Below are 15,231 nucleotides of genomic sequence, written 5' to 3' on the forward strand. Positions count from 1 at the left end.
TGTGTTCTCTTTGACCCCATTAATAAAAACGTCTGTGCCCGTTTCTTAGTTTAGCTTCACTCTCTGTTCCCACACTCGTCTCCGTCCGTCTCTGGGGAAGGAAACACACACACACACACACACACACACACACACACACACAGACACACACAGACACACACACACACACACACAAACACAAACACAGTCTGTGGACATGTATGGGCATATTTATCCTTTAAAAAAGATATATTTGTCTTTTTTCAAATAAACAGTCAATGATTCTGTTGCAGCTTGAATCTAAATGTTCTCAACACACACGTGACCGCGCGTTACTTTACGTTACGAGTGGATGAGAGACGCCTCACCGCGCCGCTTACCTGCTGTTTCATCCGCTCAAGGTCAAAGTGAAGAGAGAAGTGAAAAATACAAACCAAGTGCTTTCATAACGGCATCATCTCATCTTCAGCCTCTGATCCTGGATCAGGTCTCAGGGGCAGCAGCTCCAGCCTCTGATCCTGGATCAGGTCTCAGGGGCAGCAGCTCCAGCCTCTGATCCTGGATCAGGTCTCAGGGGCAGCAGCTCCAGCCTCTGATCCTGGATCAGGTCTCAGGGGCAGCAGCTCCAGCCTCTGATCCTGGATCAGGTCTCAGGGGCAGCAGCTGCAGCCTCTGATCCTGGATCAGGTCTCAGGGGCAGCAGCTCCAGCCTCTGATCCTGGATCAGGTCTCAGGGGCAGCAGCTCCAGCCTCTGATCCTGGATCAGGTCTCAGGGGCAGCAGCTCCAGCCTCTGATCCTGGATCAGGTCTCGGGGGCAGCAGCTCCAGCAGGGACCCCAAACTTCCCTTTCCCGGGCCTCATTAACCAGCTCTAACTGGGGGATCCTGAGGCGTTCCCAGGCCAGTGTGGAGATCTAATCTCTCCACCTGGTCCTGGGTCTTCCCCGAGGCCTCCTCCCAGCTGGACGTGCCTGGAACACCTCCCTAGGGAGGCGCCCAGGGTTCATCCAGACCAGATGATCCTGAACCACCTCAACTGGCTCCTTTCAACACAAAGGAGCAGCGGCTCTACTCCGAGTTCCTCACGGATGCTGAACTTCTCCCCCTCTCTCTAAGGGAGACTCCAGACCCCCTCCTGAGGAAACACACTTCACACGCTTGGACCTGGACCTGGTTCTTTGGGTCCTGACCTGGACCTGGTTCTTTGGGTTCTGACCTGGACCTGGTTCTTTGGGTCCTGACCTGGACCTGGTTCTTTGGGTCCTGACCTGGACCTGGTTCTTTGGGTCCTGACCTGGACCTGGTTCTGTGGGTCCTGACCCAGCTTTCAGGACCACAGGTGAGGGTAGGAACCAGGACTGAGGGTAGAGCGACTGCAGCTCCGCCCCCGCTGCTCCATCGTCCCCTCACTCGTGAACCAGATCCCGAGGTACTTCAACTCCTGCACTTGGGGTCAGGACTCATTCCAGACCCGGAGTAACAATCCACCTGTTCAGATACATATTTTAAATGCTTAAATACTCAGTGCTAGAAAAACGCAACGTCACGATTGATCAAAGTGTCTCTACGAACGCTCGAGGTTCTTCTGAGCTTTGATTTAACGTCATTTGTGATTTAAGATGTTGTTGTCTTCTTTATTTCCCGTCTGGTCTCGATGTGATCGCAGCAGCTGACTCTGAGCCGGGGCTGATGGCCGACTGGAGCCTGCTGGGGAACTTCCTGGAGGAAGTTCAGGAGCACTCTACCTCTGTTGGCAAGGTCACCACACACACAGACACACACACACACAAACACACACGCACACACACACAAACACACACGCACGCAGCAAAACCAAACTCCACACAGCATTATCTAAATCAAACACAGGCTCCTGATCAGCGTCGTTGTCTCCTCACAGTAGCTGTCATGTGACCCTTCCTTCCTGGTGTTTTCGCCTCCCCAGGTGTGGCTGACCGTGCTGTTCATCTTCCGTATCCTGGTGCTGGGGACGGCCGCCGAGTCGTCCTGGGGCGACGAGCAGGAAGACTTTAACTGTGACACCGAGCAGCCGGGCTGCGAGAACGTTTGTTACGACCGAGCGTTCCCCATCGCTCACATACGATACTGGGTAAGAGTCTTTCCACGCACAGACCGTTCTACTTTCATCACTCGGACCAAACTTTGTCTGGATCAGAGCGTCGTCAAGTCCTGCAGTGACCTGGACGAGAGGCGGGAATACAAACGGACCAGCGTGCGTCCCCGGTGTGGCGTCTGTTCATGATGTACGCGGGGTAAAACGGCGCCCTGCGTCTGTCGGGTCAAGGTTTAAGGTTTAAGGTTCAAGGTTCAAAGTTCAAGGTTCGCTGAGTTCCAGGTAGTGTGAGTACAAACGGGCCTTTTGCTGATCTTCGACAAATCCAAGACTCTAATCACAGGGAAAGTTTCACCTTCCTGTTCTTTATTAGATAGAAAATAATCCATAAATCTCTAAAACTTCCCTCACGAGGGGCGAGACTACAAACGGACCAGCGTGCGTCCCAGATGTGGCGTCTGTTCATGATGTACGTGGGATAAAACGGCGCCCTACGTCGGTCGGGTCAGGCTAACATCGGGTAGTCTGAACGGGCTTCTGTCTTTGGTGTGAATGAGGCCAAGTCTCTGCAGAAGTCACCATATTCATCAGCTCAGTGATGGAAACACACGCTCTGGAGCCGTCGGTGACTCCAGCAGCGTTTCCATCCGCGTAACAAGCTGCTTTCTGCGCCTGGTGCCTGTTTTAGGGCGCCCTCCCACTGTGCCTCCGTCCCGTGCCCCAGCACGTGTCACGGCTAAAGTCTGGTTCCTTTGACCAGTGTGAGTGCAACCGTACCACGTCTAGGAGCGGCACGCTTGCCGTCCACGGCCCGTTTGGGAGAGGTGGGCTTTAGTAAAGCACGTTTGCATGTGTACGAGCACGAGCGTGCGCACGTGTACGAGCACGAGGCCTACGGCGGTTCTGAGGTCATTTCCTGTGCGCCTGTTGGGACGTAGAAAAAAGAAGGAGGGACCATGCGCGGACAATTCAAACAATGGCGGTGAAAGGTTCACGTTGGTGTGATGCGGAGGTGGAGTGTTTACTGCAGATTTGGTCGATGAAAAGATTCAAAAACAGTCGACAAGACGCACAAAAACTCCGAGGTCTACGGAAAGATCTGGAAACAAAGCCACGCATCGCCATGACGTCATCAATGCGTGTGACGTGTTACGGCGTGATGACGTATAGGCAGCAAGAAGCATTCTCCGAGGCCCAGGTAGTGTGAGTACAAACGGGCCTGGAGGGGGGGACAAGGACCCTAAAGCACGGGGCACGGGACGGAGGCACAGTGGGAGGGCGCCCTTAGCGGGTTTTAGCTACATGTGTCGTGTTAGTTAGCGACACAGTTACGCATATCGTGCGAGACGAGAGATTTCATACAGAACTAAGTGGACTACCATGATGTTCACCGGACCGCGCCTCCGTCTCCTTCCAGTTCTGAAGTCTGACTTCATCAGGTATGACGACGTCTGCTGGTTTGACGTGCGTCTTGTGCCCGTGACCTCCTCTCAGGTGCTCCAGATCGTGTTCGTGTCCACGCCCAGCCTCATCTACATGGGCCACGCCATGCACACCGTCCGCAGGGAGGAGAAGAGGAGGAGCAGGGAGGAGGAGGAGGGAGACGGGGGAGGAGGACGCGAGGAGGACCCGGGAGGAGGCGACGAAGGAGGAGAGAGAGAGGAGAGGAAAGGAGACAAGGACAGAGGGAAGGAGAAGAGAGAAGGTGTGTCAGGGGGCCGGGTGCGTCTGAGAGGAGCGCTGCTGCAGACGTACGTGATGAGCATCCTGATCCGCAGCATCATGGAGGTGCTTTCATACTAGAGGACACTTTAGCGCACGTTTATGCTCCTAGAGTCACACTTTAACACACGTTTATGCTCCTAGAGGACACGTTAGCACACGTTTATGCTCCTAGAGGACACTTTAACACACGTTTAGACTCCTAGAGGACACTTTAACACACGTTTGGCTCCTAGAGGATACTTTAACACACGTTTATGCTCCTAGAGGACACTTTAACACACGTTTATGCTCCTAGAGGACACTTTAACACACGTTTATGCTCCTAGAGGACACTTTAACACGTTTATGCTCCTAGAGGACACTTTAACACACGTTTATGCTCCTAGAGGACACTTTAGCACACGTTTATGCTCCTAGAGGACACTTTAGCACACGTTTATGCTCCAAGAGGACACTTTAGCACACGTTTATGCTCCTAGAGGACACTTTAGCACACGTTTATGCTCCAAGAGGACACTTTAACACACGTTTATGCTCCTAGAGGACACTTTAGCACACGTTTATGCTCCTAGAGGACACTTTAGCACACATTTATGCGGACACTTTAGCACACGTTTATGCTCCTAGAGGACACTTTAACACACGTTTATGTTCCTAGAGGACACTTTAGCACACATTTATGCGGACACTTTAGCACACGTTTATGCTCCTAGAGGACACTTTAGCACACGTTTATGCTCCTAGAGGACACTTTAGCACACGTTTATGCTCCTAGAGGACACTTTAGCACACGTTTATGCTCCTAGAGGACACTTTAGCACACATTTATGCGGACACTTTAGCACACGTTTATGCTCCTAGAGGACACTTTAGCACACGTTTATGCTCCTAGAGAACACTTTAGCACACGTTTATGTTCCTAGAGGACACTTTAACACACGTTTATGCTCCTAGAGGACACTTTAGCACACGTTTATACTCCTAGAGGACACTTTAACACACGTTTATGCTCCTAGAGGACACTTTAACACACGTTTATGCTCCTAGAGGACACTTTAACACACGTTTATGTTCCTAGAGGACACTTTAACACACGTTTATGCTCCTAGAGGACACTTTAGCACACATTTATACTCCTAGAGGACACTATAACACACGTTTATGTTCCTAGAGGACACTTTAGCACACGTTTAGACTCCTAGAGAACACTTTAACACACGTTTATGTTCCTAGAGGACACTTTAGCACACGTTTAGACTCCTAGAGAACACTTTAACACACGTTTATGTTCCTAGAGGACACTTTAGCACACGTTTAGACTCCTAGAGAACACTTTAACACACGTTTATGTTCCTAGAGGACACTTTAACACACGTTTATGCTCCTAGAGGACACTTTAACACACGTTTAGGCTCCTAGAGGACACTTTAGCACACGTTTATGCTCCTAGAGGACACTTTAACACACGTTTAGGCTCCTAGAGGACACTTTAACACACGTTTAGGCTCCTAGAGGACACTTTAACACACGTTTATGCTCCTAGAGGACACTTTAACACATGTTTATGCTCCTAGAGGACACTTTAGCACACGTTTATGCTCCTAGAGGACACTTTAGCACACGTTTATGCTCCTAGAGGACACTTTAGCACACATTTATGCTCCTAGAGGACACTTTAACACACGTTTATGCTCCTAGAGGACACTTTAGCACACGTTTATGTTCCTAGAGGACACTTTAACACACGTTTATGCTCCTAGAGGACACTTTAGCACACGTTTATGCTCCTAGAGGACACTTTAACATACGTTTGGCTCCTAGAGGATACTTTAACACACGTTTATGCTCCTAGAGGACACTTTAGCACACGTTTATGCTCCTAGAGGACACTTTAGCACACGTTTATGCTCCAAGAGGACACTTTAGCACACGTTTATGCTCCTAGAGGACACTTTAGCACACGTTTATGCTCCTAGAGGACACTTTAGCACACATTTATGCTCCTAGAGGACACTTTAACACACGTTTATGCTCCTAGAGGACACTTTAGCACACGTTTATGTTCCTAGAGGACACTTTAACACACGTTTATGTTCCTAGAGGACACTTTAGCACACGTTTAGACTCCTAGAGAACACTTTAACACACGTTTATGTTCCTAGAGGACACTTTAACACACGTTTATGCTCCTAGAGGACACTTTAACACACGTTTAGGCTCCTAGAGGACACTTTAGCACACGTTTATGCTCCTAGAGGACACTTTAACACACGTTTAGGCTCCTAGAGGACACTTTAACACACGTTTAGGCTCCTAGAGGACACTTTAACACACGTTTATGCTCCTAGAGGACACTTTAACACATGTTTATGCTCCTAGAGGACACTTTAGCACACGTTTATGCTCCTAGAGGACACTTTAGCACACGTTTATGCTCCTAGAGGACACTTTAGCACACATTTATGCTCCTAGAGGACACTTTAACACACGTTTATGCTCCTAGAGGACACTTTAGCACACGTTTATGTTCCTAGAGGACACTTTAACACACGTTTATGCTCCTAGAGGACACTTTAGCACACGTTTATGTTCCTAGAGGACACTTTAACACACGTTTATGCTCCTAGAGGACACTTTAGCACACGTTTAGGCTCCTAGAGGACACTTTAACACACGTTTATGCTCCTAGAGGACACTTTAACACACGTTTATGCTCCTAGAGGACACTTTAACACACGTTTATGCTCCTAGAGGACACTTTAGCACACGTTTAGTCTCCTAGAGGACACTTTAACGCACGTTTATGCTCCTAGAGGACACTTTAAGGTGCTGGTGCTTTTATAAGTCACAATAAATGAATATTAAAGCGTGTTTCTGCAGTTAAGGTGAGATAACGCTGACTGTGACTGCCCCTCTGCACAGGTGGTGTTTCTGAGTCTCCAGTACTTCATGTACGGAGTTTTCCTCAACCCTCTGTACGTCTGCAAGGTAAAGTCCGAACCCTCTCTGCGTAGAAGCCTGTGATGCTCAGGCCCACAGTCACGCTCCCTCCCTCTTTCAGGCCCGGCCGTGTCCTCATCCGGTCAACTGTTACGTCTCCAGACCCACGGAGAAGAACGTCTTCATCGTGTTCATGATGGCCGTGTCGGCCGTCTCTCTGGTGCTCAGCGTGCTGGAGCTGCACCACCTGGGATGGAGACACTGCTGCCGGTACAGCACGTCCTCGCAACTGAAGAGAGCACTTCAACACACGTTTATGCTCCTAGAGGACACTTTAACACACGTGTATGCTCCTAGAGGACACTTTAGCACACGTTTATGCTCCTAGAGGACACTTTAGCACACGTTTATGCTCCTAGAGGACACTTTAACACACGTTTATGCTCCTAGAGGACACTTTAGCACACGTTTATGCTCCTAGAGGACACTTTAACACACGTTTATGCTCCTAGAGGACACTTTAGCACACGTTTATGCTCCTAGAGGACACTTTAACACACGTTTAGGCTCCTAGAGGACACTTTAGCACACGTTTATGCTCCTAGAGGACACTTTAGCACACGTTTATGCTCCTAGAGGACACTTTAACACACGTTTATGCTCCTAGAGGACACTTTAGCACACGTTTATGTTCCTAGAAGAAACTTTAACACACGTTTATGCTCCTAGAGGACACTTTAGCACACGTTTATGCTCCTAGAGGACACTTTAGCACACGTTTATGCTCCTAGAGGACACTTTAGCACACGTTTATGCTCCTAAAGGACACTTTAACACACGTTTATGCTCCTAGAGGACACTTTAGCACACGTTTATGCTCCTAGAGGACACTTTAGCACACGTTTATGCTCCTAGAGGACACTTTAACACACGTTTATGCTCCTAGAGGACACTTTAGCACACGTTTATGCTCCTAGAGGACACTTTAACACACGTTTATGCTCCTAGAGGACACTTTAGCACACGTTTATGCTCCTAGAGGACACGTTAACACACGTTTATGCTCCTAGAGGACACTTTAGCACACGTTTATGCTCCTAGAGGACACTTTAGCACACGTTTATGCTCCTAGAGGACACTTTAACACACGTTTATGCTCCTAGAGTTCATTTAACACACGTTTATGCTCCTAGAGGACACTTTAGCACACGTTTATGCTCCTAGAGGACACTTTAACACACGTTTATGCTCCTAGAGGACACTTTAACACACGTTCATGCTCCTAGAGGACACTTTAGCACACGTTTATGCTCCTAGAGGACACTTTAACACACGTTTATGCTCCTAGAGGACACTTTAACACACGTTTATGCTCCTAGAGGACACTTTAGCACACGTTTATGTTCCTAGAAGAAACTTTAACACACGTTTATGCTCCTAGAGGACACTTTAGCACACGTTTATGCTCCTAGAGGACACTTTAGCACACATTTATGCTCCTAGAGGACACTTTAGCACACGTTTATGCTCCTAGAGGACACTTTAGCACACGTTTATGCTCCTAGAGGACACTTTAGCACACATTTATGCTCCTAGAGGACACTTTAGCACACGTTTTGGCTCCTAGAGGACACTTTAGCACACGTTTATGCTCCTAGAGGACACTTTAGCACACGTTTATGCTCCTAAAGGACACTTTAACACACGTTTATGCTCCTAGAGGACACTTTAGCACACGTTTATGCTCCTAGAGGACACTTTAGCACACGTTTATGCTCCTAGAGGACACTTTAACACACGTTTATGCTCCTAGAGGACACTTTAGCACACGTTTATGCTCCTAGAGGACACGTTAACACACGTTTATGCTCCTAGAGGACACTTTAGCACACGTTTATGCTCCTAGAGGACACTTTAGCACACGTTTATGCTCCTAGAGGACACTTTAACACACGTTTATGCTCCTAGAGTTCATTTAACACACGTTTATGCTCCTAGAGGACACTTTAGCACACGTTTATGCTCCTAGAGGACACTTTAACACACGTTTATGCTCCTAGAGGACACTTTAACACACGTTTATGCTCCTAGAGGACACTTTAGCACACGTTTATGCTCCTAGAGGACACTTTAACACACGTTTATGCTCCTAGAGGACACTTTAACACACGTTTATGCTCCTAGAGGACACTTTAACACACGTTTATTGTATGACTTTAGGTCCCATGGTGTCCACGGGAAGCAGAGGGACTTCGCCTCTTTAGGAACGTCTCATTTGGATCAAAGACTTAAAAAACACATTAAAGTCTGAACGCTGACCTTCAAACTTCATTAAAACAAATGAATAAGTGCTTTTCAAAGGGATGAAGTCCGTCTGAGACCTGTCAGTGATGAAGACACGCTCTTCAGAAGAAGGGGAACTCCACTGATTTCACACATTACAGTCAGAACCTGCGGTTCTGCTGGAGCTCGGTAACTCTGGGGGAATGAATCTGATGGTATCGACCTTATCTCCAATCAGGATGTGAGAGTTTAAACGTAGAACAGAAAGGCTGTGTTTCAAGATGAGGCACCGAGATTCACCGTTACGAACGTTAATCCTGCAGCCAGCGCGGAACAAAAGCACACTGTTCGCCGTGTTGATGTCAGAGAAAGCTGCGTACGTGATGAGAAACACTCTGAGCATCAGTCTGGACCATTAGACGTAAACACACTCAAAGGACATCTCCGTCACGTCCTTAAAAACAAGCGTCTGAGCGTAAAAAGAGGTGAAACAGGACAGAGCGCTTCCTCAGGGGATGAAAACCTCGAGCACATTCAGTAAAAACAGACGTGTTTTTACCTTAATAACACAGAAAAGAGCCTCGTTTGATTCAAAATGTGACGTAAAACCATGAATTCACAAATGTTCTTTTTGTTTTCATTCAATTTAGCACATGTTTATGCTCCTAGAGGACACTTTAGCACACGTTTATGCTCCTAGAGGATACTTTAACACACGTTTATGCTCCTAGAGGACACTTTAACACAGGTTTATGCTCCTAGAGGACACTTTAACACACGTTTATGCTCCTAGAGGACACTTTAGCACACGTTTATGCTCCTAGAGTTCATTTAACACACGTTTATGCTCCTAGAGGACACTTTAGCACACGTTTATGCTCCTAGAGGACACTTTAACACACGTTTATGCTCCTAGAGGACACTTTAACACACGTTTATGCTCCTAGAGGACACTTTAGCACACGTTTATGCTCCTAGAGGACACTTTAACACACGTTTATGCTCCTAGAGGACACTTTAACACACGTTTATGCTCCTAGAGGACACTTTAACACACGTTTATTGTATGACTTTAGGTCCCATGGTGTCCACGGGAAGCAGAGGGACTTCGCCTCTTTAGGAACGTCTCATTTGGATCAAAGACTTAAAAAACACATTAAAGTCTGAACGCTGACCTTCAAACTTCATTAAAACAAATGAATAAGTGCTTTTCAAAGGGATGAAGTCCGTCTGAGACCTGTCAGTGATGAAGACACGCTCTTCAGAAGAAGGGGAACTCCACTGATTTCACACATTACAGTCAGAACCTGCGGTTCTGCTGGAGCTCGGTAACTCTGGGGGAATGAATCTGATGGTATCGACCTTATCTCCAATCAGGATGTGAGAGTTTAAACGTAGAACAGAAAGGCTGTGTTTCAAGATGAGGCACCGAGATTCACCGTTACGAACGTTAATCCTGCAGCCAGCGCGGAACAAAAGCACACTGTTCGCCGTGTTGATGTCAGAGAAAGCTGCGTACGTGATGAGAAACACTCTGAGCATCAGTCTGGACCATTAGACGTAAACACACTCAAAGGACATCTCCGTCACGTCCTTAAAAACAAGCGTCTGAGCGTAAAAAGAGGTGAAACAGGACAGAGCGCTTCCTCAGGGGATGAAAACCTCGAGCACATTCAGTAAAAACAGACGTGTTTTTACCTTAATAACACAGAAAAGAGCCTCGTTTGATTCAAAATGTGACGTAAAACCATGAATTCACAAATGTTCTTTTTGTTTTCATTCAATTTAGCACATGTTTATGCTCCTAGAGGACACTTTAGCACACGTTTATGCTCCTAGAGGACACTTTAACACACGTTTATGCTCCTAGAGGACACTTTATCACACGTTTATGCTCCTAGAGGACACTTTAGCACACGTTTATGCTCCTAGAGGACACTTTAACACACGTTGATGCTCCTAGGACACTTTAACACACGTTTATGCTCCTAGAGGACACTTTAACACACGTTTATGCTCCTAGAGGACACTTTAACACACGTTTATGCTCCTAGAGGACACTTTAACACACGTTTATGCTCCTAGAGGACACTTTAACACACGTTGATGCTCCTAGGACACTTTAACACACGTTTATGCTCCTAGAGGACACTTTAGCACACGTTTATGCTCCTAGAGGACACTTTAACACACGTTTATGCTCCTAGAGGACACTTTAGCACAGGTTTATGCTCCTAGAGGACACTTTAACACACGTTTATGCTCCTAGAGGACACTTTAGCACACGTTTATGCTCCTAGAGGACACTTTAACACACGTTTATGCTCCTAGAGGACACTTTAACACACGTTTATGCTCCTAGAGGACACTTTAGCACACGTTTATGCTCCTAGAGGACATTTTAACACACGTTTATGCTCCTAGAGGACACTTTAACACACGTTTATGCTCCTAGAGGACACTTTAGCACAGGTTTATGCTCCTAGAGGACACTTTAGCACACGTTTATGCTCCTAGAGGACACTTTAACACACGTTTATGCTCCTAGAGGACACTTTAGCACACGTTTATGCTCCTAGAGGACATTTTAACACACATTTATGCTCCTAGAGGACACTTTAGCACACGTTTGTGCTCCTAGAGGACACTTTAACACACGTTTATGCTCCTAGAGGACACTTTAACACACGTTTATGCTCCTAGAGGACACTTTAGCACACGTTTATGCTCCTAGAGGACACTTTAGCACACGTTTATGCTCCTAGAGGACACTTTAGCACACGTTTGTGCTCCTAGAGGACACTTTAACACACGTTTATGCTCCTAGAGGACACTTTAGCACACGTTTATGCTCCTAGAGGTTAGGGAAGTCTTTACGGTGAGATTATTTTCTGTTAACCGGTGAAATCTGTTTCTTGCAGACGCTACTTCAACAGAGAGAAGGCCGTCGCTCCTGCCAAGGCCTCCCTGGCTCGCCAGATCTCTCTGTCTCCCCCGCCGCCGTCGACCCCTCCTCCGGACTTCAGCCAGTGCGTGATCGGCTCCACGCACTTCCTGCCCCTCCCTTTCCCCAACCACCGCCTGGCTGACCAACAGAACTCTGAGAACATGGCCACCGAGAAGCACAAAATGGCCGCCGCCGCCGAGGAGGTGAACCTCCTGCAGATGAGCTGCTACTCGTCCGGATGGCAGGAGAGGAGTAACAATCAGATCCAAGATGGCGGATACCTGAGGACCGACACCAGCTCCTACAGCCCCGGGAGCAGGAAGGTCAGCTGCCCGCAGATCCACGGCGGCGGCGGCACTGACGGGCTGTTGCTCTGCCCAAACGGCGGACTCTGTCAGAGGGACAAACGCAGATTCAGCAGAACCAGCGGGACGAGCAGCCGAACGCGCGCGGACGACCTCGCAGTTTAGAGAGAAAGCAGAACATTCGACGTTTGAGCTGAAGAAACGGAGACGCGTTCGTCCCGTTAACACGTGGACGCGGCGAAGGAAAGCTGGAGGCGTCAGAGCCGTCACACTTAGCACGAACACGACTTCTCCGTCTGATATTTAGTCGCACTGAACTCACGGAAATGCAGAGAAACCCTAACGATTAAAGAGAAACTTTGAGTCCAGCGCTGTGATTTACCCGTTTAAGAGACTCATTCATGATTCACAGAGACACAATTCCTCCATGAGCAACTGAGAGCAACTGCAAATAGAAACAGAATGTGGTGGAAAACCTTTAAACTCGTGTTTAATTGAAAAAAGCACAAAAACAAGATTTATTAAAATGATGAAACTGAGAAACGTCGTTTTACTGAATTCCCATTTTGAGTTTGAGAAAGAAAAACGAGCGTCTGAACTTTTCATGTTCAGTTTACGTTTAAACGTTGATTCTATTCAATGTGACACAACAACAATTCCCCCATGAGCAGCAACAGGTCGCACCATCTTTATACAGAGTTTATATATAATATATTATATATTTAAATATATATTTTAATGGGGAAACCTAAGAGACAAAGCTGTGAGACCTGCAACAGTTGCTGAACTAAGAGCAGCCAATGAACGTGAACGCACGCAAATACCACGGAAATTCACCTGTGGCTAAGCCCCGCCCCTTAGTTACTGTTGCTAACTCGGACAAGCTGCCGTAGCTGACTGTGTGTTTACAACGGCAGCTGTCAGCCTCCAAATGATTGCCGACATGGTTTAATGTCGTTGGAGCCTTCAGAAAGCTCGGCAGCAAAGAAGGGAAATGTGCGATATTTTAAAAATGTCAGAGTCTATGAGCGTCCGGGGGCGGGGCTTAGCCAAAGCTGAAGGGATTGGTGTGTTTGATGCCAATGCTTCGTGTTGTCAGCAACAGACAGTGTCCATCCGTCCGTCCATTCGTCTGTCCATCCATCCGTCCATCTGGTCATCCATCTGAAGCCTCTTGTCGGGTCGTTGGGGGGCTGAAGCCGATCCCAGCTGACATCGGGCGTGAGGCGTTGGTCCACCCTGGACAGCTTTGGCTCTGCCCCCGGACACTCACGCACCAATAGCATTTCACGGCCCTGACTCGGACATTTTCGGCATTTCCAATTTAAAATATTGCAGGGGAATATTTTCCTCCTTTGCAAACTGTTGACCTTTCAGAAGGCTCCTCAACGAGAAACCATTTGGACACTGACAGCTGCCATTATAAAGCTTGTCCAAGTTAGCAACAGTAACTAAGGGGCGGGGCTTAGCCAAAGGTGAATTCCCGTGGTATTTGCGTGCACAGGGCACATAGAGACAGACGGCCATACACACGCACATTCACACCTACGGGCAGTAGACATTTAAATAAATATAGGCATCAATTAATAGATACAAATTTAAAAGAAAGTGCTTGAATGTGACGTTAAAGCAGCTTTAACAAAAGTCACATTTAAGCACTTTCCAAACATTTCCAGACTTTTCCACATCAAACCAAAGGAAGGAGCCCGTTGGTGCTTTGTTGTGTGTGTAGGGACTCTTCTCATGTGTGTGTGTGTGTGTGTGTGTGTGTGTGTGTGTGTGTGTAGGGACTCTTCTCATGCTGCTGCAGAGGTTTGCTGTTATTTTCAGCAGCATTAGTGGTTAAAAAAGACCTTTGAATGCCTTCACCGTGCTGCCCCGAGCTAACCACTGTTAGCCACGTCCGGCTGTTAGCATCTCTCCTGGATTTCTACCTTAATAAAAACCGTCTCCATGGTTACTGAGGATTAAAGTGCAGACAAAGACCCTGGAGGAGGAGTTTACACCTGAATCACACTTTAAAAACCTGAACATGTGACGGATTATATCTTTAAATGTTGTATTTTACAGATAAATCTCCTTCAACGCCACAGTTTGAGAACGTGCGAGTAAAGGTGCTTTTATATCAAACTCATGTCAGCGACGGACGGAGACGGAAACACGTTTCAACGCTGCGGAGACACAAACAAGTTTATGAATAATAAGGGGCGTGGCCTCTTGAGTGACAGCTAGCCTCTGGCCCTCACTTCTCCTCAGGATTAGCATCATTAGGATGCTAACATTAGCATGCTAACTCAATCATCAGGACCTGGACTGTGGTCATTCTTGTGCTGGTGTTTCTATAGTGACAAGATTGTTTAGGAACACACCGTGTTAGCGTTAGCTCTAGCTTAATTTTAAATAAAAGCATTATTAGCTGTATTAGATGATACATTTTAAAGAATTTTTGCATGGATGCAACTTTTACAGCAGAGTCCTGACCAAGATGGCCACCGCGTTGACGTATAGCTCTGATAAACAGCAGCAGCCAATGAGACGTCTCCGTGTAAACATCTGCGTAGGTTCAGAGCTGGAGTCCGGGTGTTAGCTTAGCTGAAGCTGCTACAGGGGAACGCTGAGGCCTCTGGAGCTGCTGCCGCCCGCTCTGCGGCACTTTAAGACACTTTGGGATCAAACCCACGGTCCTGGGTCGGTTCCCATGGCTCAGGTCCAGCTGGGGTCAGCGCTGACGGGAGAAAGGTCGTCTGGAAACATCAGGAATGTTTGGGAACCGTCTCCTTCTCCTCTTGTTTCCACCACAAAGACTCTGCAGCTCTCCGCACGTTAGAGTTCATCTGAATCACATTTGTCTCTAAATGGCACTTTACATTCTTTTCAGTTTATTTTATGAACACGTGTCTGAATTTGTGTTGAGGATTCGTTTCATTCATCTTCAGCCTCTTGTCCCTGTCGGGGTCGTTGGGGTGCTGGAGCCGAT

At 47.4% G+C, this 15,231-nt stretch overlaps 1 protein-coding gene across 1 annotated transcript in view; it reads left to right on the forward strand.

Moving 5' to 3' along the window:
* The window catches only part of LOC310953662 (gap junction alpha-5 protein-like), a 19,526-nt gene extending 6,852 nt beyond the window's left edge, over positions 1 to 12,674 (forward strand). The window contains exons 2-7 of the mRNA XM_083922761.1: positions 1,647 to 1,738; positions 1,926 to 2,090; positions 3,549 to 3,842; positions 6,702 to 6,767; positions 6,841 to 6,989; positions 11,924 to 12,674. Of these exons, the coding sequence (XP_083778887.1) occupies positions 1,670 to 1,738; positions 1,926 to 2,090; positions 3,549 to 3,842; positions 6,702 to 6,767; positions 6,841 to 6,989; positions 11,924 to 12,419 (1,239 nt within the window). The 5' untranslated portion in view covers positions 1,647 to 1,669 and the 3' untranslated portion in view covers positions 12,420 to 12,674. The remainder of the gene's footprint in view (positions 1 to 1,646; positions 1,739 to 1,925; positions 2,091 to 3,548; positions 3,843 to 6,701; positions 6,768 to 6,840; positions 6,990 to 11,923) is intronic.
* The last annotated feature ends 2,557 nt before the right edge of the window (positions 12,675 to 15,231 follow it).

The sequence above is a fragment of the Echiichthys vipera genome (genome assembly GCF_963691815.1).
Source record: "Echiichthys vipera genome assembly, chromosome: 11".
In the NCBI taxonomy this organism is placed as follows: Eukaryota; Metazoa; Chordata; class Actinopteri; order Perciformes; family Trachinidae; genus Echiichthys; species Echiichthys vipera.